Consider the following 23,897-nt stretch of genomic DNA (forward strand, 5'->3'; position numbering starts at 1 on the left):
TCTCTCAGCTCCTGTTGAATATACAATGCAAATGGACATTCACTTCAATATTTACTTGTGTGAGTGTAAATTTGTACTTTGGTCATAAGAAAGAATATTGCAGCAATATCTCAGAAACTTAAAGAGGATAGTTCTTGATCAAGTCTAAATTTTAAATGTGTGTTCAAGACCTCTAATGCAGTGGTGGGGTAATGTAATTACGTGAACTAAGCTGATGACTCTTAAGTAATACCCATTCATCAGTGCATCTGTGCAGGTTCATTATCTGTACATTTGTCCTTGTCTTTTAGTTAATTATACCATGATGAACTTAGGCTCCATCATCCAATTTTACTCCCTATAAACCTTTTTTCATAAACATGTGTTTTCTTTATTAAAAATTTACTAAAAGAATCTAGCATACTCCATACCCACATCTTAGTGATGACACTACGGCAATTGAACATGCAAATTTGCTTCCAGTGATTGTTATGCGTTATTAGCAATTCTTTCAACCATTGAAACTCAAACAATGCAGCTTAAGTTTGAGTCTCCTACTATCTACAAACACCTACTGTTATCTTTAATGGAAATAAATCACCAAAACAAAAACCAGCTGCAATAATGCTGATACCTCAAAAAATCCCTCATCTGCGTTTACAATTTTGGCATTACCCCCAACAATATAAAACTAAACTACCATTAATTTATCACAAAATCCTCATTTTCAAAGACTAAAACAAGCATCAAAACAGATGGTGTTCACTGTTCAACATCAAGTCCACCGACAAACTACATCAGACACCAAAACCAGAAAATACCCAGAATTTTTTTTGATTGAAACTCCTCATATCAATCTATGTTTCTCATAAAAATACTTCTAAAATCAAAAAATAAATAAATACTTGAGCAAGATAGAGAGAGGGGAGTCCATACCCTCGTGGTTACAGTAGACTTGGTCGACAAGAGAGAGGGTCGAAACGCTGGGCGAATAAGAAGAGATCTCGTCTTCAGGCTCTTCCTCGATGCGACGGCAACGACGACGGCGCGAGCGACGGCGGCAAGTGGCTTTCGTTTTTTAGTTTAGGGCTGAGTTGAAAATGGTAAGGAGGAGGAGAGATATTTATATGGGGCCAATGGGTATTTTGGGGATTCTGAATAAATACAAGTGCTGAAAGTACTGTATTTTAAAGTTTGGGTTTAAAGATAAATACAAACAATGAATTGAGCTTAAAGATACAAATAATAGTACTTGGGTTTAAACATAAATAGAAGTAAACAAATGAGCCTGAAAGCAAAAACCCTTAAATATAATCAGGTGTCCTATCCAAAACCGCAAACAAACAATTACTGAACCAAAAGCTGCCATTCCTGCACCAAAAACTATATAATTCAAGAACGGATATTTTCTCATCCCATCCAAAATCTCCTTGTTCCCACCCTGAAAAAAATGTCTCTAATTCCGTTAGTAAATCCCATAAAACCCTTCTCCCTGTTTCCAAACTTAAACCCTAACCCTAAAATCTCTTCGCTAGGCTTGAAAAAACCGTCGGCTCGTTGGCGCAGGAGAGGGAACTCTAGAGTTTGCTGCTCCAATTCACCGAGAGAACCTAGATCAGCAGAGGTAATTTAATTAGGCCTGAGAACTTGTTTCAGTGTTTTAAGGGTTTTAAATTATTTGAAGTTGTAAATAATATGGTGTTTTTTTTCTCTCGAAATTTTGGATCAGAAAGAGCTGTCAATTTTGAGGCCATGGAATGTTCCCTGGGACTGGAAAGTTACAGCATTGGTCATGATGCCTTACTTGATGAAGTGAGTTGCTTCTCGGTCAAATATATTCGGTTTTTTCACACCCTGTGTTGGGATATTAAAATTTTACTTTCATCTTTTGTAAGTAAGTAGTAGATTATGCTTGTTAAATTACAGTGTTTAGTGAATAAAGGGGTTAGCTAAATTGGTTGTTGATTAAGCAGTAAGTGGTTTAAATGCACATCAGAATTAGGCAATCTGATGTACTTGCAGGGTCGGAATGAATTGATGATTGAAATATTTCGGGAGGAAGGGTTGCAGAGCTACATAGTTTCCTGTGGCATCATGTGACACCACTGGTTTGTCTACTTTACATGTATTTAATACTTAAGACACCACTAAATAAAGGTAGGACATCACTAAGTTATATGTGGACACCACTGAGATAAAATTCCAGATTCGTTACTGGGGATGAATTATAATGATTGTTGAATGTTGGCTGTGAGTTGACCAAACAACACGCACCAATATACATCTTTGCCATCATCAGGATTTAGTGGAGCACTGAAGCTGCAATGTTAACCTACTTTTCTTGGTTCTACATGGAAGAAAAATCTCCAGCTAATAGGTTAATGGCCAGAGAATCTATATATTTTCTTGATTTATTCAACCTATCTCTTATCATTGTATTCCAAAATTACAGAATTTGGAGTTATACTATCAAGCCGCCATTTTATCATTTTGTTCAAGGTTGATAACAGTTGATGCATCATTAAATGCTAATGTGCTAACACACTCAACCACACGCATGCGCTCACCCAACTGTCCTACAATTTAGAAAGCGTTCTGAAAGCCAGACCAAGCACCCAACACCAAGAGCCTAGGTGTGTGCTTCAGCAATACATAGGCGTTTTCTTAGCACTACGTTTTTAAGGAAATTCTTTCTGCCATAGTGGGAGGTGCAATACTTACAACTCTGGTGACGATGAGGAAGTTTTAGGGGATAGACTGAGATGGGAAGAATTTCTTTTTTGAAGATTCAAATACTATTGACAAGTCTAGTGGTTACAACTCTAGCGGATAAGAAAAAAGTTAACAGGGAAAATGAGAGAGGAAAGGTTTTTTTTTGTTGAAGATTCAAACTCCTATCCTCACGGCTTAATTTGAGATGGATTTAGATACAGAGTTTTGATGATCCAAACTTGTTCTTTTAACCCGTAAAATATGCTTTGTGGCAACATATCCCTTTTTCACATTGTTCAGCCTGCTTATGTGTGGCATGCTTGCTAAGGCGTTCCCAGTACTTGCCTGGAACGGCCTGAGTACCACTTAGGCTTAAGCGAATGCCTAAACAGGTATCCAAATCACTTTTTAAAACAATGCACCTGTCCACTACATCACTCATTTTACAAACGGCTGCTGACTCCCCAAACAAGGACAACCCACACAAGTTCATGCATCTTTCCTTTGCACACCCAGTCACAAATTCAGAAATTACATAGCTTTTTGGTGGAAATGGTTGTTGATATAAACATCTGGTTAATAATTGTACATGTGTCCAGAATCTTTCACGTATAGATTCTTCCACCAAATGATTTGCTGTGATCCAAGAAATGCTTTGCTGCAGAAAAGAAATAAATAAATTAATTAAACTGCAGAATCTCTTCTTTCTAGTTATATATTGAATTTTTAAATCCAACAATCCAACTTATGCAAGCCTTCTCTGGTCCATTAAACTGTTTTTTTATCTATGCAATTTAAACAACTATGATGATATAGAACCTATAAATTGTTATTTCTCATCAAACTCTTGGATCATGCGATGTAGGTTAAGTATCTTGCAGTTAGTTTTTATGTCTAATAGTTATAATTTAATTCTAGTGTTTTCAGCATACACTGAAAATATAGCGTTGAACTGCAAAGAAATATTTCCCTTTCAACCAATAAAAATATCTTTCTATATAGGCAATTGAATTTTGATTCCAAAAACTGATAGAATCATTCGAATTATTATGAAATATTTACTGAAGTGAATCAAATCATCCTTGTAAATTGAATTATTCATAGGATTTTGGGCAGTTGGTTTGCTTCATGACCAATGTATAGTACCCAGTCACCCATATGTTGGCATTTCTTTTTTTAGTTCATGAAAAGACACAATTCATGAGCTCTTTGATATAGAATCTATGATGAATAAAAAAAACACCAATATCCCAAAGGCTTTGACTGGAGTTTACTAATTTTAATTGCAAACTCTTAAGCATTCTAAGTACACTTTATCAGCATTGTTTTCACAGGAATTGTCGAATCTTCAGGACTTGCCGGAGTTCAACATCCTTACTCTGAGAATATGCTACCTCAACTTCATAGCAATGATGAAGCAATTAAGTTGTTTATGGACCAACTGTAAATGCTTTTCACTGTGCACATTTTTAGTGAAATATCCATATTTTCTGTTTATTTTACCTTCATTTTTTTGTACTTGTGCAGACTCAAATCTGTGGCTAAGCTTTCAGTTCTGTACATGTTTCTCCTACCACACCAACCACTACCAGATGACATTTTCTCATTGAGTATGCACATTATCTTGTTTACAAGGTTTTAAATATCGGATGTCGGGTTCATGTCGGACGGCTGAAATCCATGTCGGATAGCGGAAATCGGGGATATATCGGGGGACATGGACTAAATATCGGATTGTCATATCGGGTGATCCACATATGTATTATATCATGCCCTAAATGTAATCTAACTATCTAAGCATTCCTAAATTCATAACTTCATGACTCTGCACATTTCAACATTCATATGCACATTTAAAATAAAATAAATCTCTCCTTATTAATCAATAATCATTAGCCTATTATTAATCAATTAGCCTATTATTAATCAAGTGATCAAACATCAAGTAATCATTAGCCTATTATTAATCAAAATAGTCCACAAACCAAACATTCACGTGTGAAGAAGAAAAAAAGAAAAAACAGGAAAATCGGCCGATATGGCCGATTTTCCAAACAGGAAAAACGGCCGATATGGCCGATTTTTCGCCGATATGGCCGATATGTCGGTAAAAAACGATATGCGACTTGTTTTTCCCCGATTTGTGTCGTTGGACCCCTCAATCCGCTATATCGGCCGACATGTCCGACATGTCGGCCGATATTTAAAACACTGCTTGTTTACTGTGACAGCTTGATTTTGGCTGGAAATTTCAACTTTTTTTAGAGAACAATTGGCTGTTACTTTTAATAAATGATTTATGTGGTTTGAGTTCTGTAGCAGTCGTTATTTATCAGGTTCAATTTTGCAACTAGCTAGGGAAAAATCAGTTTTCAAACTTTATGACTTGATTATCAACGTCCTCTCTTACACCTTACTACATGTGTTTGATCATAAGATAGGCTGGTCCCCATGGAAAAGGTCAAATTATTAATTTCTAATTTATTTGGAACTATTTACCATATAGTATCTTCAAGCCTTCAACATTGAATCAATATGCAGTTTCTGGCCTTTATATTGAATGCTTTTTATTTATGGTAGTTTTTATCTTCTGAATGGTTAGTCTTTCTACTTTTATTCATTCCAAACTTATAACTCGTCATCATTTTGTGATATAAGGACAATGATTTATGTGTTGATATTCTAATGCCAATTTCTTCGTGTGACAGCTTAAGACATTTGGACCTTCTCTTGCTTACTCATGATCTTCCTCTTACAGAATGGAGACAGCCATTAGATCTTCATAAAGGCTGGATTATATGGGCAGGCAGCGGTTTAATAATTGCTTCATCAGCTATTTTTCTTCTCAAGCTTTTGATTTCTAGTTTATGTGCTGGCCAGACACAAAATGAGGTGCGTTTACTTGTCCTTTTTCTTAACCGTAGATATTGAATGTCAAGAGTTTACAAGAGAATATTAATCAATTTGATGCATTGTGATTAATCTATTAGCTATTTACCAACCAGTTTGGTTAGATTTTCTTGCTATTGTTGCATGCGTCACAGATTCATTGATGCTGGTCATATTAACTTTTTTCCTCTTTTTCTTTACCATTTTTTTTCTTTTTTTTTCTTTAGCTAATATTGTCTATAATTTGTTCTTTGTGGGATTTTTTTTTTGTTTTATTTATTTGACTATGTTGTAACTAACAGTGGTTTACCTATTAGCTAATAATTTTTTTTGTTTTATTGGCTTTTCCTTTACCATTTTTATTAGAAGTACATTTGCAGATGTACAAATCAAAGGTACAGTGACCCAATGACAGTTAAAATGTCTTTGTTTTTTTTAATCGGAAATTTGCGCAGGTCCCTGGGCAGACCTGTAAGTTTTATTTATTAGAAGGCATAAAGAGCCAAACAAAAAATATAGCTACAAAGGGGGATGTAAGGCCTAACCCCAGACTCGAGAACTTGATACTGGAGCACAAACAAACCCATGGATAAATAACCTGAGTTAGACAAAAGCTCCAAAAGACAAAAGAGTATATATCTCTAAACATGAAGCTATATAACTGCTGGCCGAACCTGTCTTTTGATATGAGGTAAACCTGATTTATCATCTATAAGAGCCTTTTTGACATTTTTGGGAAGTTTAAACATCTGCGAAAAAAGAGTCAAGATTAGTATTAATATATAGATTAGTATTAATATATCTTCTTCTGCCCCTTATTGGCCCACATTTCCCCATGCCTCTTGACCGACATTCTTCTAGTAGTAAATTAATAATAGTCTTTGGTTCCTGGTAAGTCTCACAAGTCACAATCTGTATGGTATTCTGTTCTTTGAGGAATCACTCTTCTGCACCAAATACTTGAAGCTGAAAAGTATACAGGAACAATCTAAAGGATAAATTGCAAAATGAGGATCTAAATAGTACTAGCAAGAGGATGATAGTAGAGTTCACAGTAATGGAAATTAAGCATCTTATATCTCTTTAACGTATCATCTTTGAGACAGAGCTGAAGTGACAAGCATTGCATGCCGCAAACTTACATTCTCAAAACTATGATATTATACTTCAAGAAAACTGTGGTGTTTCAAATTGCACCTAAGAGCTGAAGTTTTTTGCAGTTTTTTCTACAGATTTTTTTACTCATGCTTAATGGTGGAATATATTCTTTTAGTGGGCTTTCGTTTACTTTCTGTACTGTTTGTTACTTCCAGTATTGATTTGTTAAGCATATTCATACCTTTTGATTACATTCACATACTTCAGAGAAACTTGCTCTCCTGCATTCTTATCTGTTTGTTGCTTCTACTGTTGACTTGTTTGACATATTCAGACCTTTCGATGAGATTATATATGCTTCAGCCAGACTCTCCTGCATTCTGGGATTGAAAATTATTTCAGACACTCCCAAGTTAACTCACGCAGTAGCTGATATTCTAGTATTCTTGATATCTTTTAGACATGGTAGATTTTATAGGAGTAAGCAATCTTTTCTTATATGATCTCGTTGATATGATTGTGGAAATTCTGATGTTGCTATATGAGTATCTCATAAACTGAGAGTTTTTAGAAATTCAGCATTCAGTAATAGGCTATCAGACATTCCTTCGGGACTTATCCACCATGGCATATGGTATCTAGACTGTAGAACACTTTTTTATCTCAATATCGACATTTAAATGAATGCCTTCTTTTATTACTTTTCAACTGTCATGATTTGCTGGAAGTTAATCAAAGAGATCTTGTAGACATTCTAGACCCTCTGCTAGCACACCTTTTTCATAAGAGTGTGACTATCAATTGACTTAAACATTTTCAACAGTGACATACTCCTGTAATATAGGAACTTCAGCTGTTAGTCAAACTGTCTTTGCTTTTGGCACTTTATGTTGGTATCAAGCTTTTTTTTTCATGTCAGAGTTTCAGATTCCTTTTTTCTTGGTTATAGCAGACAGAATCATTGATGAGGTTGCTTCCTTTAATTGGTTTATCCAATGTCAGGTCATTCTTCAACTGAAATCCTTCAAGTTTCATATTACTTGGTTTTTCATTTTTGACTTCATAAGAAGCTCCTGTCATACTAGAATCAGTCTTTTGATAGTCATATTTTGTTTGTCAGCACTGTTTGCCTTCTTGGAGTGCTAGGAGTTTTAGCTCCGGTTTGTGAAGAGACACTGTATCGAGGTTTCCTACTGACTTCTTTAACAAAATGGTAATGAAATTCCCTTCTAAATGCAAAACCTTAGTATTGTTGATTGTTCAACTTAACTACTATGTTAGAATGCATTACTTGCTGGCAGGTTTCCTCTTCCCCTGTCAGTGTGTTTAAGTTCTGCTTTATTTACCTTGGGACACCAATCTCCCGGAAAATTTCTGGAAATTTTCATCTTTGGTAAGTATGAGCTCCCACTAAGAGACAGAATAAGTTTATATTTGGTTGGAGTACAACCACTTCTGTCATCTGTACAAATCTAGCTATTCACCTCATCTTAGTTTAGTGCTTTTATGGTTATTGTGTGACAGGAATAGTGCTGGGGTTTGTGTATTCCCGGACTCGGAATCTTCTTGCTCCCATCATAATGCATGCATGTTGGAATTCTGGTGTCATTCTATTGCTCGCCTATCTTCAGGTGGTATAACAATGTAATACTACCTTATAAATGTTAGTGTTAATCTTGGCTAGCTGACTATTTCAATTTAACTGCTCTCCAGTCGCAGGGACATGATATCCAAAAGTATGTGCAATGATCTGGTCAAAGAAACCATCAAATAACGATCATGAGCTGGATTTCGACTCTTTTGCTTAAATATCTGCTCTGGCCTCCCCATAGATTGTGGTAGGTTTATTTTCTTGTTGTAGATTAATCAAGCACTTCCGCTGAAAGATCAGCTGTTAATTTATAGTAGTAATTCAGGCTTGCTTACAAGTAACCAACATCTATTTTACTTGACACATGGTAGGGTCCCCATAGGCATTAAGTTTGAAAATAACATGAAGATTTTGCATATACTTGATACTAGATTCAGATTGACTTTTGTATTTATGTATGAGGTTGTATTGTGTCGCAACATAATTCATTATTCAACTGAGTTCACCTTTTTCTCTCTGGAAGGAAGATGGCAGTATGCCACTTAGTTTTGTTAAATAGGTTATAACGAAACAAATCGAAGTCTAGGGAAGACTTTGCAGAAGAGAACAGAAGCTTCATAAAACATAGCCACGTTTATCTAAGTTGTGAACTTCACAAAGAATCTCAGATATCTACAACGTAGATTATTATTCTCACAAAAGTCTTGAGACTCACTCCGTTTGGATGGGTACCCTTGTGCCTCTCTTTAGGGATTCCTAAGGTAAGTGTGTATAAAAAGATTGACTCTTCAAGTTCAAAAGTCAATAGTACTAATTCCCACATGTTAAGATGTGTGCGCGTGCAGTATTCTGGCGGCACTGGAATGACAAGAAGAATCTCCACCTTAGTAGGGATCATCAAGCTAAAATGGTTAGGCAAAGAAAGCGAAGTGTAGGTATATGAAGGCAGCGATTGACAGATGTATCACTTCTGAGATGTGTATGATATATAACACAGTAACTCTCTTGTTTACTAGTTCAAGTTTAGGATATATGTAGTTGGAGCTTCAAACTTGTTGACTAGTTTTATTGGCCACAGAGAGGGATTAAGTAAGAAGTGATTATAGGCATGCATTTGTCCTTAATTGATTGGGACTTATCTCATGGACCTGTTCCGAAGAAAACCTCAACTTTTGGGTCAATGATGCAGAATTAACTGGACCATATTGGTGCGATCCGTAGAGTTTTTGAGAATTGTTCTTGTGAAAGTAGTTCTATCTCAACCAATGGACCAGCATATTGATCTTTACTTGAAATTGGTCCTCTCGAGCCCATCAGTCGGTAAGGACTAACGCTAACTATACCCTGGTCTAGAATATGCTATTGAACAATGATTCTTTGAAGTAGCCTTAACCAGACTTCTAAGAACCGGCTGAGGCTAGTTTGACCAATGAAAAGAGCCACATTATTGATGGAATCAAAATTTGAAACTGCTCTGATTTATCTACGAGCGTTAGTCAAGAAGTTTAGTTGTCGTCTCCTAAGCAAAGGGAATGAAATGAGCTTCCTCTTTCATGTTCTCTAAGCTGGTTAAGCAATTTTATGGAGTAGCTCCAACAATCTCCGTACAATCCTTCTATCACGCCTCCAAATGTGCAATATAATTTGGGATATCTGGATATGTGATGATGATGATATGTGTAAGAGCATGTGTTGAGCTTATTGTGCGCTTCCATATTACAAATAATACTTCATACAAAAAGAAACTATGTTGATATATAGATTATAGAAGTCTCGGAGCAAAAACTAACAAGCTCACTCTAATAGACATAAATACTCTTGTTGATGTTAAATAATCAAACAATCAAATATGTTGGGCGTGAGGTTGATTAGGGGCCGCTCACTTCTCCGAATATCTGGTTTTGAGTTGAGTAGCTTCAGCCTGCACAAATAGCAACTTGTGAGACGAAGGGGCTTAGTTCCCCGTTGTATCTCCGACGATCAAGTCAGCTGATGAAATTGAGTGGAAAAATGAAGAACTGTATGAGTTCTTTAGTGTAGTGTAGTATGTTTCTTAGATATTGCTTTGAAAAATAGCCTACTCAGAAATTGCTAGGACAAGAATCCCTTTCATGTTGAGAATAGTAGCTCTATTTATAGTGGTGTTGAAAGGGTAGAACGGTTACTTCGGCCGAGCATAGGATGACGCTAAAGAAGTATGGATTGGCGGCTGCTCAGCACTTACTTTACACGTACCGGTCGGCGAGTGGAGGAGATATCATCTCAGCATTTAATGTGAAGTGATCGGAGGTATGTTGGTGCTGACGTGGATCCAGAGGAATATATATGCGTATATAAGAGAAAGACTCTTGGATTTGTTTGTCGATCCAAAGGAATTCGGCACCAACGATAGGTAATTTTCATTATATCCTCTCAATTCTTTGAGAGTTCGGTTGATTACTTTCTTAAAATTCTTGCGAGTTAATTTCTTATGCTCAGTTGTATATCTTATCACTTTCATAATATTTCTAATTGAATCACTTCATGTGTGGGCTCAACACCATTGCTATCTCAATGTTATTTATTTCGGTTTTATATCATTGATATTCTCTGAATCATTATATTGTGGCAGTTCGACTTGCTTCAATAATTCCGTTATTGAGAATGATAGTATTCTTTCGTTTCTTGATGGTTGATACTTTATATTCATGGATTATGCCCTATGCGAAGTAAGCTTCATCGGTGGGTGGTAATAGAAATAGGTCCCAGTGGGGACAATGCCCTATGCAAGGAGTATGTAAGGGCATGCATAGTTTATTGATTATCCTATGACTGGGAAAGTTTGGAATCCTAATTATTAGAGCTTGATTAGTTATATTAGCATCTGTTATTTCATTCGATCAATGATTATGATATGAGTACTGGTAGCTTATTGTTGAGATCTATTTGTTCAATTTTAAATATCAACGATTATGTTGGACCCTAAGAGGGGTTGATTAGGGTCTTAAGGCAATAATTGTGCAATAAAATTAAGACAATGCAATACACCAAAAAATAAAAAACCAAAGTAAATGAGATAAGGTTAGAGATCGTTATCCAAGTGACGCGCGATGTGTTAACGAGGTTCGGTCCGCTGACCTACGTCCCCGCTCCCCACTTTCGAGGAGAATCCACTACACAACCCGGTTTGGAAGCCGGAACTTTTTCTACACAACGATCTCCACGAGATCTCACAACCACACAATTGATCTCCACGAGATTAAGCTCACCACAGTAGCAAATGATGTAAAATCTCTCTCTTTACAATAACCCTATGGCAAGGAGAAAGATCACACTTGAAGCCTGGGATGTGAAGTTGAAAACAGTGAACAACAGTAATGAAAATTTTGGCTCTTTTGAAAACAATAAACTAAACACCAAGGATTTGCAATGAGCTTGGATGGCTCTGAAGAAAGGGGTAAGAGGGTTTAAATAGGAAGAAGAATAGCAGCCAAAACCCATACCCAAATCCCCTAAAATCCCACAAAAAAGATTTTGTGATTCTGTACCAAAAGTGACCATTGGGCGATCGGCGGTCGACCGTGAGATTTTTCGCGGTCGATCGCGTAGGTTTTCAAAGCCAAGGAAAGATGCTGTAAAGCCTACGATCGACCGCAGCGGTTGACCGTGGAAACTACTGTAATCAGTTCGGTCGACCGTGACGGTCGACTGCAGGAGTTAACGAGCCCTCTGTAATAGAGGTGGTCGACTGCCATGGTCGATCGCACAGGTTTCTGCTGGCTCTTGAGGGAAAAACACTGGCGCGGTCGACCGTGACGGTCGACTGCGAACTGACACAGGCTGATATATGGTTTAAAAACAGTTTTTGACATTTTATAAAATCTGTAAAAATACACAAATGATTTCTAAAAAAATGTGTAACTTTGTAAAATGTTTTTAATACTAAAAACAAACTGTTTAGAAAAGGAATTTTGCGAATAGGTCATCATACTTGTGAAAAACCATATTTTATCAAAACTGTCAAAAATATGAGTATGAAAATGTGTGTGTGATATCCCAATAGCTTCAAATGAAATCTACAACTACCTGCCTATATTCTAGCACCAGAGAGAAAATAAAAACAACAAATCTCTCTCATATAGAAATATATTTCTTAAGTCTTGATATTGCTTTTGAGTTGATGAAGCTTCTCATTGCGTTTAGTGTTCTTGATTAAACATTGCTTCATCACTATGTTTCCTCCTCCTTTAGATATCGTAGTTGTGGCTCATGTTCCATCCAATCCTCCATAAATGGTACTAACAAGCTTGATATACATATTAACTACAATATCACTCAACAAACAATTAGTACTGATAATGGTGGTTGTAAATCATCATCAAAACATAAGGGCTAACAGATTATTCCTTTCATTTATCCACTTATGTTGTATTCGATGTCTTTATGGTTGCTTATTGGGCCTTAGGCTCACCCTTACTGTTTCTGCATCCATTTGCAGGTCATATAGTTGGCAAGGGCAAGGAGATCATTGACCTTGGTATAGAAAATTAGCTCCCATGGCAATCATAGAAGGTGTTATTCTATATTTACTTTTGTAGTACTTTTGACTTATCGTACACATACTAATGTGTATTGTAATTATTATCAGACTTGTACTGTATTATTTGTCCCCTATAGCTTTCTGATACTCTGGTATTCTGTGGACTCTACTGTCAACCATGTGATTCTGGGTGTTATATATATATTTTCGCTGCTTTAATTCCACTCTTCAGTATTATTGTATATGCATAGAGGTGTTTGTAAAAATTGAGCATATCGACTCTCCTAATTATGGGTGGGTCATGTCTAATTTTTATGTACATTCTGGGAGTGTTACATTGGTGATGGAGACTGGTATTAAACGAGGAATGACTATGGCTATAGAAATATAAATGACACATTACATTCTATTGCTAGGAGATAAAAGTGACGTTCCCTTGAGCATAGTACAAACTCTCTTTCTCCAGGTTGAAGATGGAGTTAACCCCTAGATTGCCATCACCAAATAAGAAATGTGGCTTTCTAGTCTGACCCTCTTCAGGAATGGAGAACTTCACATTCGTAACGAGTTCTCTTAAGGTGGTGGCGGTACTACAATGAATTGCGTCTATCTACTCTTGACTACTTTCCTCATAGAATAGAGGAACATTGCCCCTGAAAACATGTAGTGTAGATCCTAAGTTCCATTGAGACCAAAATGATTGTGCCTGCTGATAGGCATATTCGACAAGGGAACTACATAGAGAAAGGAAGACAAACTAGAAGACTCGACTTTAAATTCAACTAAGTGTTGAGTCCTATCTATAAGCGAAGCTCATTAGACTTGCTTGAACAAAGCTGACTTATGAGAAAAGTTCGCCCATCCCCAAGCTTAAAAGGTTGACTATTACAAATCTAGCTGAAGCTAGCCCCCATAGTGGTGATTCTTAGCCCAATAACTAGACTCGTTCAAAAGCCCCGATATGCTAACATAGCAAACCTTGCTTGAGCAAAGTTTGCTTAGAAGCCAAATAGTATAGAACGGTGAACTTCGCTCAAGTGAAGTTTGTCCAGAAGCCCAATAAGCTAAATTATGACCCTTGCTTGAAGAGTGAAGTTCATCATGAGAAGCACCTTGGCGACTGTCAAAACTTCACCATCGTTGGCAAAGCCATGAATCATAACAAAAAAAGAGGTCAGTTAAGCCTCACTGTTGATGGCGAAGCTAACTCAAGTTCTTTCAAGCACTGTTCAAGCCTGATGAGTGCTATTTTAGTGACAATAGTCTTGTCATTTATGGCGGGGCTAAAAAAGATGAGTTTTGATCCTACCCAAGGCCGTCTCCAATTGTTGCGGTACAGTGGCAGACATTGGCCAATAAGATCCATTAACTATTTGCTTTCCCTTAATGAGTTGAGCATGGGGAGCCACTGGGATGAAAAAGAGCTTGAAAGTTGTTGGAAAACTTATATATTTTTGCGGGTTTAGGGTTTAGGAGGCAAAGTGAAAGAAGAAAATGATGAATATTCTATTTATAGGCTTTGAGCAAGCTTTGCCTAAAGATCTCGTCATGAACTTTGCCCAAAAATTCATCCCCAAACTTCACCTACGAGCGATCCTGACCTCAAATCGAGTCACAAAAAGCAAAAGTTTGAAATTCAAAATCATTTGAGTGAACTTTGCTAACCAACTCAGCGAGCTTCTCTCAAATACCGAAAGGACCTCACCAACCAACCTAGCGAACTTCATCCAAGACTCAACACTGGGCAAACTTCACAAAATTTATAGAAAGCTTCACCTATTGAATTACATGCAAAGCTAATCTTTGCCCTAAAATTCAAGAGGCAAACTATGCTAAGATCAAACTCACAAGGAGAAATAGTTTCACAAAGAATTCATTCTTCCATTGACCACAAATGCTTCTACAAGACAAGTGAGTCCCTATTGCTTGAATTTTATGACGGTTGAGGAATACAAAGAAAACAAGCAAACAATGGAAGGTGTGTAGTCTGAGAAAGAACACACCTAATCACTCTCTAAGTCGACACTTGTGGAACTTAATCACTCTCTGAGTCCTCACTCGTAGAACTCTAAGGATCCTTCTTCAGGCACCATCGAAGCCTCCGAGTGGTCTTACACAGAGCATAGCATTCAAAACTCCATGTGTCTTTGTCACAACTCACCTCATGCTATTCCTTCGATTGTTCTCAAGGACTTGCTCAAGACAAGCCTTCTAGGCCGAAATCAAGTCTACCAATTGGTCGTGAATCTAGGTTTCCTCTACAAAACAAGTATCAACTTAGGACAACTCTTGTTTAAGCTACTTGATCTTAGCTTCTCTATCGGGAAGGAGCAGACTAAGACATAGGGAAGATGAAAAAGGATGAGTTTGGAACTGAAAATGCTATTCATAAGCCTTTTAACCAACTTATCCCAGCAATCACTTCATGTAACCACTCCTTACAAGAAGTGATTGAGCCACTCACAGGCTAAAAGCTAGCTTAAGATTATGTTGTTCGGCGAATCTCTCCTGAATTGAGCACCAAGAGTGATCCTAACTATAGATCAAGGCACGAAATTACAATAGTTTCGACAATATTTGTCTATCGGCAAACTTCATTAAAACATTCACAATTGAGCAAACCCTACCAAAATTCATGGCCTAGTAAATTCCCTTAAGCTATTCACTAAGCTTTGCCCCGATTCAAGGGAAGAAGAATTTCAAGTATTCAACCAAAATGAATCCATGATAAAAGAAGCCATGTTCAATAATACATCTCTGACAACCAAGTAATCAAACAAAATTTGATCTAGCCTAAGCAAGATAATTAAAGTTATGTTCAACATTACACCTCTGGTTATTACCCAAAATATTTTAATCCCCAGTACAAGTCAAATGCAAGATCTCTAAAACTTTAGGGGGGGGGGGAGGCCTTGTAGATGGTCAAAATATATGAGCCCTCTCCTGAACAAATACTAAGTACAGATAACACGAATATAATATGTGAGCCTTCATGAGTCCAATAAGTGAATGATCATGGGCTGAATACTTTAGATGGGCCCAATAGGAGCCATGGCAAAGCTCGACATAGTCACAGCGAAGCTTTCCCAAAGTTGCAATGAAGGTTACTCTGAAGACCAAGTCAAGGTGAAGCTTTAGGTAAAGTTCTCTTAGAACGAGCTCTGCCCAAGTAGTCAATGTGGCCATGACTCATAGTTCAGATAAAGTTCGCCATAGCAAATTTCGTCCATAGCCGTTGTAGGTGAACATTGTCTAGAGCCATTTTTAAGAATTTTGTCTTGTGTAAAAGGCTCACCCCCATTATCTCCTAAGTTAATGACCATTAATCTATACTTAATGGTCACTAACTCTCTCTCTTAGCCTATAAGAGAAGGGAAGATTACTCATTTTTGGCACTCTTGATTATCTTGAACTCTAAGCGTGATCATCTTCAGAATGTTTAGATCTTGGCCATACTTCAACAATCCTTCTAAAACTAGCAAGAAGACCCATCATTTACTATTCAGACCATCAACATAGTATGAGAACGACACTCCATCGACATATGGAAAAGAACCTAGCGATAATTTTTTTCTTATTTCATTATAAGCTTGAAATTGTAATTCTCCCTTCGTTATAATTTCAAAGACCCTAAACAACTTCATGATTAATATGATGTAGTGATATGATGATGATGTTGCAATAGAATGGATAATACTCTCTACTTTATTTGGTATATTAATCTTTATTCTCACATCATTTTCACTTGTATTGTACGCTTTGGTGTAAGTGTTAGGAGTTGAGTAGACATGTTTAATAATGGTGTTATTTATATTGCTGTTGGTTATCATATTTTATTGCTCTACCATTTTATTTGAATACTATTATCTTATTGTTGATCATTATCTTTTTGATCTATCTTCGTTTGATTTATTTTGATTGTGAATTATTATTGACAAGACCATTCTTTTGGATGCCTACTCCTTTGACGGTACATGTTGAATCCACTCTGATGAATTGCTTTTGTTTCCCGTCCCAGGTACTTGATGCAGCATCATCTCATCGATGTATGTCAGAAATGACTTCACAAACTAGTTTCCCTGTGAGGTTGCTACTATCAACTCAGACCCTTCGGATACCCGCAAGATGACTATTTTAGCAAAACAGTCGATACTAATATGGTAAGATGATAGCCAATCCATACCGAGAATGACGTCAAACCCCGACATTCGCAAAATGATTAGATCAATGATAAACTCGGACTCATCTAGACTGATGACACATCTCCTACAGATACTCTCTAATAGGGATACCTCTCTTAAAGGAGTAGAGACGCATAATGGAACGTCTAAGGGATGTGAGACTAGCTGAAGTCTATCCATGAAGGTATGAGAGATAAAAGAATGCGAAGCTCTTGAATTGAACAAGATCCGAGCTGGAAACAAATTCACTAAGAAAGTACCTTCCACTATGGCTCCACTCACACCATGGTCGTGTGGTACGACTGCATAAAGTCTACCAGTGGCTGACGACTGCTGAACTGCTAGCTATGGAACATATGAGATTATCTGTCCCTCAGGAATTTCCTAGATGATGGGAATCTGACCGGCTGACCCCTCAATCCTCGGAATGGCAGGTTGTACCCCTATACTCTGCGGTTGCTGGCCATAACCGTGGCCCTACAACTGCTGACCCTAACCACGGTTCTGCTGCTGCCCGTGTCCTCGTCTCTGCTACTGACGTGAAAATTCTTGCCTCGCTGCTAGGGTCTTCCAGGTCCGGCGAAAGGTCTCTTCCCCTTGCCCTTGTAATTCTGTTGTCCCGACTTTGTTATATGTGAGTATAGATTGTGATAAATAGTAATAAGTATGTTATATGGTTATAAATAACATATTTTGATGCTTGAGTATGCTAGGGATTGATTTGAGATCAATCCAATGTATATATGTGAGTATAGATGAGAAACATGCACGAAATCATGCACAAACCTAAAATTGAGTTATTAGTAGTCGACTACTACTCAGAGTAGTCGACTACTACTCAGAGTAGTCGACTACTACTCAGAGTAGTCGACTACTACTCAGAGTAGTCGACTAGTATGGTCGTTAGTTAACTAATGAAGGCATTAGTCGACTAATCGGGCTATTTCCAGATTTCTTTCAGATTTCAGGTCGGATTCATTTTGTTTCGAACCCAGTTGTATATATGTGTATATATACTCATTTTAAACCTCTTTCACATGAGATTTACACCAACCACCTTCCTCCTCAAACCCTAACCCTAAATTGTGAGTTTTGGGAGAGTTTTGAGGCGTTTGTCGAGAGGAAGGCAGAGTTTGGCGATCGTGGTTGAAGAGGAATCTTGCATACATGTGGTTGAGGAGTTCAACAACACCCTGAGGCAAGATCATCTTCATTCAAACCTGCACCCTTAGTAATTTAAAGATTAATGTGTTTAAATCAATGTTTTGCATGTTTATTCATAGTTACATGTGATAAAAAGTAGATTTTTTATAATAGATCTTTAACCCATGATAGATCCGACGCTTTTTACTTGTTGTTTACATTAGAAGCATGACCATGATCATTAGGGTTAATAATAATTTTATTTTTAATTTATTAATTAAGTTTAACCCATGTGCAAACCCTAGTTTGTTAATTTATCGAGTTTTTCTTATAAATTAATCATGTTTAAACCCTAGATTGTGAGATCACAATGACATGAATGTGTTTTAAACAAGCTTATCTTTGTTCAATGTTAGTTATGATCTTGTCCGAGTTAATCATGTGAAAATTCATGTTTTTTATGTGAGAATTTGAATAATTATGAAGTTAAACCTTAATCAGTAATTAATCCAAGAGTTAAATCATGTGAACTAATCTCTGATAGTAAAATTCAGAAGACTAAAACTTTTTTCCTATGTTCCATGTGATTTGAATAAGTTTTGTTTAAAGAATAATCATAAAAACATCAAAACCTGAGAAACAGAAATCTGTTTAACACATAGTAGTTGACTAATAACTTGTATAGTCGACTACTCCTTTCCTGGTGTGACTCACAGAAACGTATTCATAGCAGAGTAGTCGACTAATGTTCATATTAGTCGACTACTCCCACTCAGTCCAATTTTCCGGATTCTAAATGGACTCAGAGTAATCGACTACTTAGAGCATCTCCAATTGGATACTCTATATTTAAAGGGTTTGAAGAGAATATTATTCAAGATTCCTCAAATATAGAGGGTTTATAAAAGTTGTGCTCCAATGGTGCCCTCTATATTTATATGAATTGATCTATCATTAACAAACTAATGATGTAAATAAAATAATTAAAACTTATCATTTTTTGTACAAAAAGTCTTGCCGAAACATTTTAAATGAGATTAATATTGAATATTTTTAGAGTCATTTTTAAATTAGTTTATTTTAATAATGAGATTAATATTGAATATTTTTAGAGTCATTTTTAAATTAGTTTATTTTAATATAATAAAATAAAAATATTCGTTAATAAAATAATAGAGTCATTTTTAAATTAGTTTATTTTAATATAATAAAATAAAAATATTCGTTAATAAAATAAATACGCGGGGATCTATATAACCCGCTCCAAAGGAACTATATTCAGAAATACAGAAATTACATTATATAAGGAAAATATGGTAACAACAATCTAAAATTCCAATAGGTCATTTCCATTGCTACCAGTGCCGTACTAATGATAAAGACGGACCCCAATATCCAGTTCCTCCTGAAACATGAGTTGAACTATCATATTAAAAATCACTGCTATTTCTGCTAATGATTTGTTGTTTTTTCCTCTCAAAAAATACATGTTCCCTTACATCAACAATCTTACTCAAATCAATTGATAGTATTTCTTTATCATCACGATCACGCTCAAGATGAAATTGCGCACGCTGTTGAGCCAAGAGTTGGTTGCGCTGTTCTAATTGTACAACTCGTTGATCTAACTTTTTCTTATCATTTTCTAATTTCATCATTATTAGTTGTTGCATGGTCTCCCTTCCAAGTTCATGTTTTTCCTGCATTTCTTTGATATTCTTAAGAATATCAACATCACACTCAAATGGGGAGGTGATATTTCTCTTCGCCTTTTCCGTCTTTCTTCCAACGAGTCGACTTGATGAGGAGTTGGTAGGAGATTGTTCATCACCCATCAGATTAATGCAGTCCATTGAGTTTGACTCTAATCCTTCGGCATTTGAGATGGTTCCAGACACGACCATCTTTGAAGGTGTAGGGTCAGCCCACTTCTCAGCATCCTTTAGAATATGCCAAATGTGTTCATATTGAAACTCTTTCTTATCTTTAGATTCTTGCTCATACATAGTTTTAGCTTTAATAATCTAATATGAAAAAAGTTAGAAATTTTTAGAATAACAAAATATGATAAATTTAAAGTTAGATACTTACTATACCAATTCAGAAGCACCACTTGGATTAAGCCGCTTGATCTGTCAAATGCAACCTCTGAATTTATTTATGACTTTCTTAATTAAGTCCTAACGATTTCAAGTGATATTTGGCTCCTTTGATCTCCACCGAAATCTTTTACATTCTAATGATAAAGAGTTGTGATCCTCACCCACATTGTTTCCTTCTTCTGATTAGTACCCAAGATTGGATTTTGGGACACTTCAAGCCATGCTGAGCATAAGACTTGATCTTCTTTGTGGGAGAATGCCTTTCCTCGAGAAGCCATATGAGTTGTGAATGAGAAGATTTGTGAATGAGAGAATGAGAATAGTTATGAATGCACTGCTTAAATAGAGGCGAATGACATTGGAATCCAATGTTGGGTAGTGAACAAAATGATTAAAGATCAGATGAGATTAGAATCCAATGCTGAGTAGTGGACAAAATGATTAAAGATCATATGAGATTGGAATCTAATGCTGGGTAGTGGACAAAAATGTTAAAGATGAGATAAGATTGGAATCCAATGTTAATAGTGAACAAGTTGATTATATATGAACTCTAAGTCTTCCCCAAATTATACAACGCTTTTTCTGAACATCATATCCAAAATGAATTTTGGTGTTGGACCATCTTCTAAACTTTGGGGCTCCTCATCTTCTTCTTCCGATGGTGAAACCCTTGATTTCTACTTTCAAGATTGGGAGCAAGAACTAACAGAGATGAAGGAGGAGGAGGAAATATTAAAACAATTGCATGCCTGTCTTCAAGCGAACGGGCGGCCAAAACAAAGAGGATCGATTCGTGGCCATGTGATGATCAATCGCGGAAGAGAAGAAGGTAACTCTAGACTTTGGAATGATTACTTTTCTGAGACTCCCACATATGGAGAGCCTATTTTTTAGTAGAAGATTCAGATGTCGTAGGAATCTATTCATTCGCATTGTCAATAGAGTAGTAGATTATGACAACTTCTTCATGTAGAAGAGAGATGTAACCAGTAAATTTGGTTTATCTAACTTGCAAAAAGTAACAGTTGCACACCGTATGATAGCATATGGAACATCGACAGATGTAACCGATGAATATATTAGGATTGGTGAGTCAACAACAATAGAATGTCTAAAGAGATTTTGTCGAGCTGTTATTGAGGTTTTTGGAGAAGAATACCTAAGGCACCCTACTATAGGAGACATTACACGTTTGCTAAAGAAAGGTGAAGAGAGAGGGTTCCCAGGAATGTTAGGTAGTTTAGATTGTATGTACTAGAAATGGAAAAACTATCCAACTGCTTGGGAAGGACAATACTCAGGACGTCAAGGAAAGCCAACAATTATTTTAGAAGAAGTAGCGTCATATGATTTATGGATATGGCATGCTTATTTTGGATTGCTAGATCCAACAATGATATTAATGTATTACAATCATCAAATTTATTTGATAAACTTGCACATGGTATTGCTCCTCCTGCTAATTACACTATATTAAGAAAAGATTATGATACATATTACTATTTGGCCGATGGGATACATCCCAAATGGTCCACTCTTGTGCAAACTATATCCCAACCCCAAGGACCAAAGAAGTAGTACTTTGTAGCCATGCAAGAAGGATGTCGAAAGGATGTGGAGCGGGCATTTGGAGTACTTCAAATACGCTTTGCCATCATCAAAGGATCAGCACGTTTTTAGGATAAACGAGTGCTACATGACATCATGACTGCTTGGCTTTGCCATCATCAAAGGATCAGCACGTTTTTAGGATAAACGAGTGCTACATGACATCATGACTGCTTGTGTAATACTACACAATATGATTGTATAAACGAGTGCTACATGACATCATGACTGCTTGTGTAATACTACACAATATGATTGTGGAGGATGAACATGAAGAAGAACTAGATAATGTTGATTCAACTCAACCTTAAAATGATGATGAGATGGATGACAATGACGATGAAAGATTAAGACGATTCCTCGCTCAACATAGGAAAATCCAAGATCGGGAGGCTCACTTTGAACTTCGGAATGCACTCATTGAACATTTATGGCAAAGACATGGTAATGGAATAATATAATTTCTTTAAGCTTGATGTATTTTAAATCCTTTGTACTTCAATATTTCATAATGATAAATTTGAAATTAATATTAAAATATTAGTCTCATTTTGAAGGTTTCGGCAAGACAATTTCAATGATATAATTTTTTTTAAAATAGACGAGTAAATTTAAAATTATATTAAGTTAAATAATTAGTTTAATTATATTCAAGGATACAATTAGTATTTATGAAAAGTTATAAATGAGATGGGAAGGCAAAATTGGAATTAAAATATATGAATAGTATTTTAGAGGGATCCCTCTATATGAGCCCAAACCCCTCAAATATAGAGGGTTACTGTAGCACCCTCTTAATATAGAGGGTGCTACAGTTGTACCATTGGAGCCAATGATACTCCATTTATAGAGGAATTGAGTACTATTGGAGTTACTCTAAGCTTAGTAGTCGACTACTAAGACTGTTTTTCTGAGTTTGTGTTTTGTATCTATTTGAGATGTGTTTGTGGGGTTTGAGCCGCACTTCTTTACACATACATTCACAAATATATAAGTACAGTGTCGGTGCACACACATGAGTATCCCAGAGGGGAATATGTCAAGTGTTGGGTTGTTTATCGTTCATACACTCGTTGGATATCGTTGATGAGTATAACTCAGTACTATATAGGATAGTGCGTCGATATACCTTATTTACATAGTTAATACATGAGATGGATATTATTGATGAGCTCAGTTCAGTACTACGTGTGGTAGTGTATCGATATTACATTTGTACAGGCCATTGAGTCGGGTTTGGATGCTTTGCCTTGCGGTGCGTCCGCACAAGGGTGCGATGAGGCTTGTGAGCCATCATTTTGGATACCTATATGCTAGGCCATCCCGCACTCATGTTACGCACTAAGATCGCGATGAGACTAATGAGTCATGTACACTGTTTAGGATACCTACAGGGTAGTCCGTTGCACATGATGATGCTAAGCTTCAGAATCTTGCAAAGAGTTGCCCTGAGATAGCTAATTGATAGCATGAGTCTTTGGTGGATGCCAGTTATGGATATGACTCATCATTGAGATATATGACCGAGATATTTTAAGTATACGAGATTATATACTGGTATTTATTCTATCTCCCCAATGATAGTGGAGGATAATATAAATACGATGTATTGATGTCTTTATTTCCTTTATTGCTTTCTTTATGCCTTAGTTGAGATTAACGATTAGCGATTCACAATTTGAGACATATGATATATACATGAGGGTTTTCTTGTTTGGATTATTTTGCTCAACGTACCAGTCTCATGTTGTGGATTTGTAATTATTGATTTCATTCAGTTTGTATACTCTTAGTTCGGTATTAATATTTAGATATCTATAATTTGAGACATATGGTATATACATGAGGGTTTTCTTATTTGGATTATTTCACTCGACGTACTACGTCTCGTGTTGTAGGTTTCTAATTATTAATTCCACTTAGATACATGGAAAATGATCTAGGTAGACTATGCTTATAGATAGAGCATCCACTCCATCTAGTAGCTCTTCCCCTGGAGGCGGATGGAGGTGATCTTGCTGTAGCGCTCTGACGCTATTTATGTGGTTCTTTTTATTGTTTTTTCTTCTTTT

The 23,897-nt window shown here is 36.4% G+C and overlaps 1 protein-coding gene across 7 annotated transcripts; it reads left to right on the forward strand.

Annotated features, from left to right (window-relative positions):
* LOC109830769 lies at positions 1,341-13,012 on the forward strand. Of its 7 annotated transcripts, none has more exons than XM_020398135.1 (12): positions 1,356-1,447; positions 1,515-1,603; positions 1,709-1,791; positions 4,026-4,134; positions 4,219-4,301; positions 5,450-5,583; positions 7,628-7,680; positions 7,799-7,891; positions 7,980-8,071; positions 8,203-8,309; positions 8,392-8,516; positions 12,747-13,012. In XM_020398135.1, the coding sequence occupies exons 4-11, from the start codon at positions 4,079-4,081 to the stop codon at positions 8,425-8,427; spliced, it is 654 nt and encodes a 217-aa protein (XP_020253724.1). In that variant the 5' UTR covers positions 1,356-1,447; positions 1,515-1,603; positions 1,709-1,791; positions 4,026-4,078; the 3' UTR covers positions 8,428-8,516; positions 12,747-13,012. The 7 variants fall into 7 exon arrangements, with proteins under 7 accessions (XP_020253726.1, XP_020253720.1, XP_020253721.1 ...); XM_020398134.1 differs by having other exon boundaries at positions 1,713-1,791; positions 4,012-4,134; XM_020398133.1 differs by having other exon boundaries at positions 1,362-1,447; positions 4,012-4,134.

This window comes from Asparagus officinalis, chromosome 2, assembly GCF_001876935.1.
Source record: "Asparagus officinalis chromosome 2, Aspof.V1, whole genome shotgun sequence".
NCBI lineage: Eukaryota > Viridiplantae > Streptophyta > Magnoliopsida > Asparagales > Asparagaceae > Asparagus > Asparagus officinalis.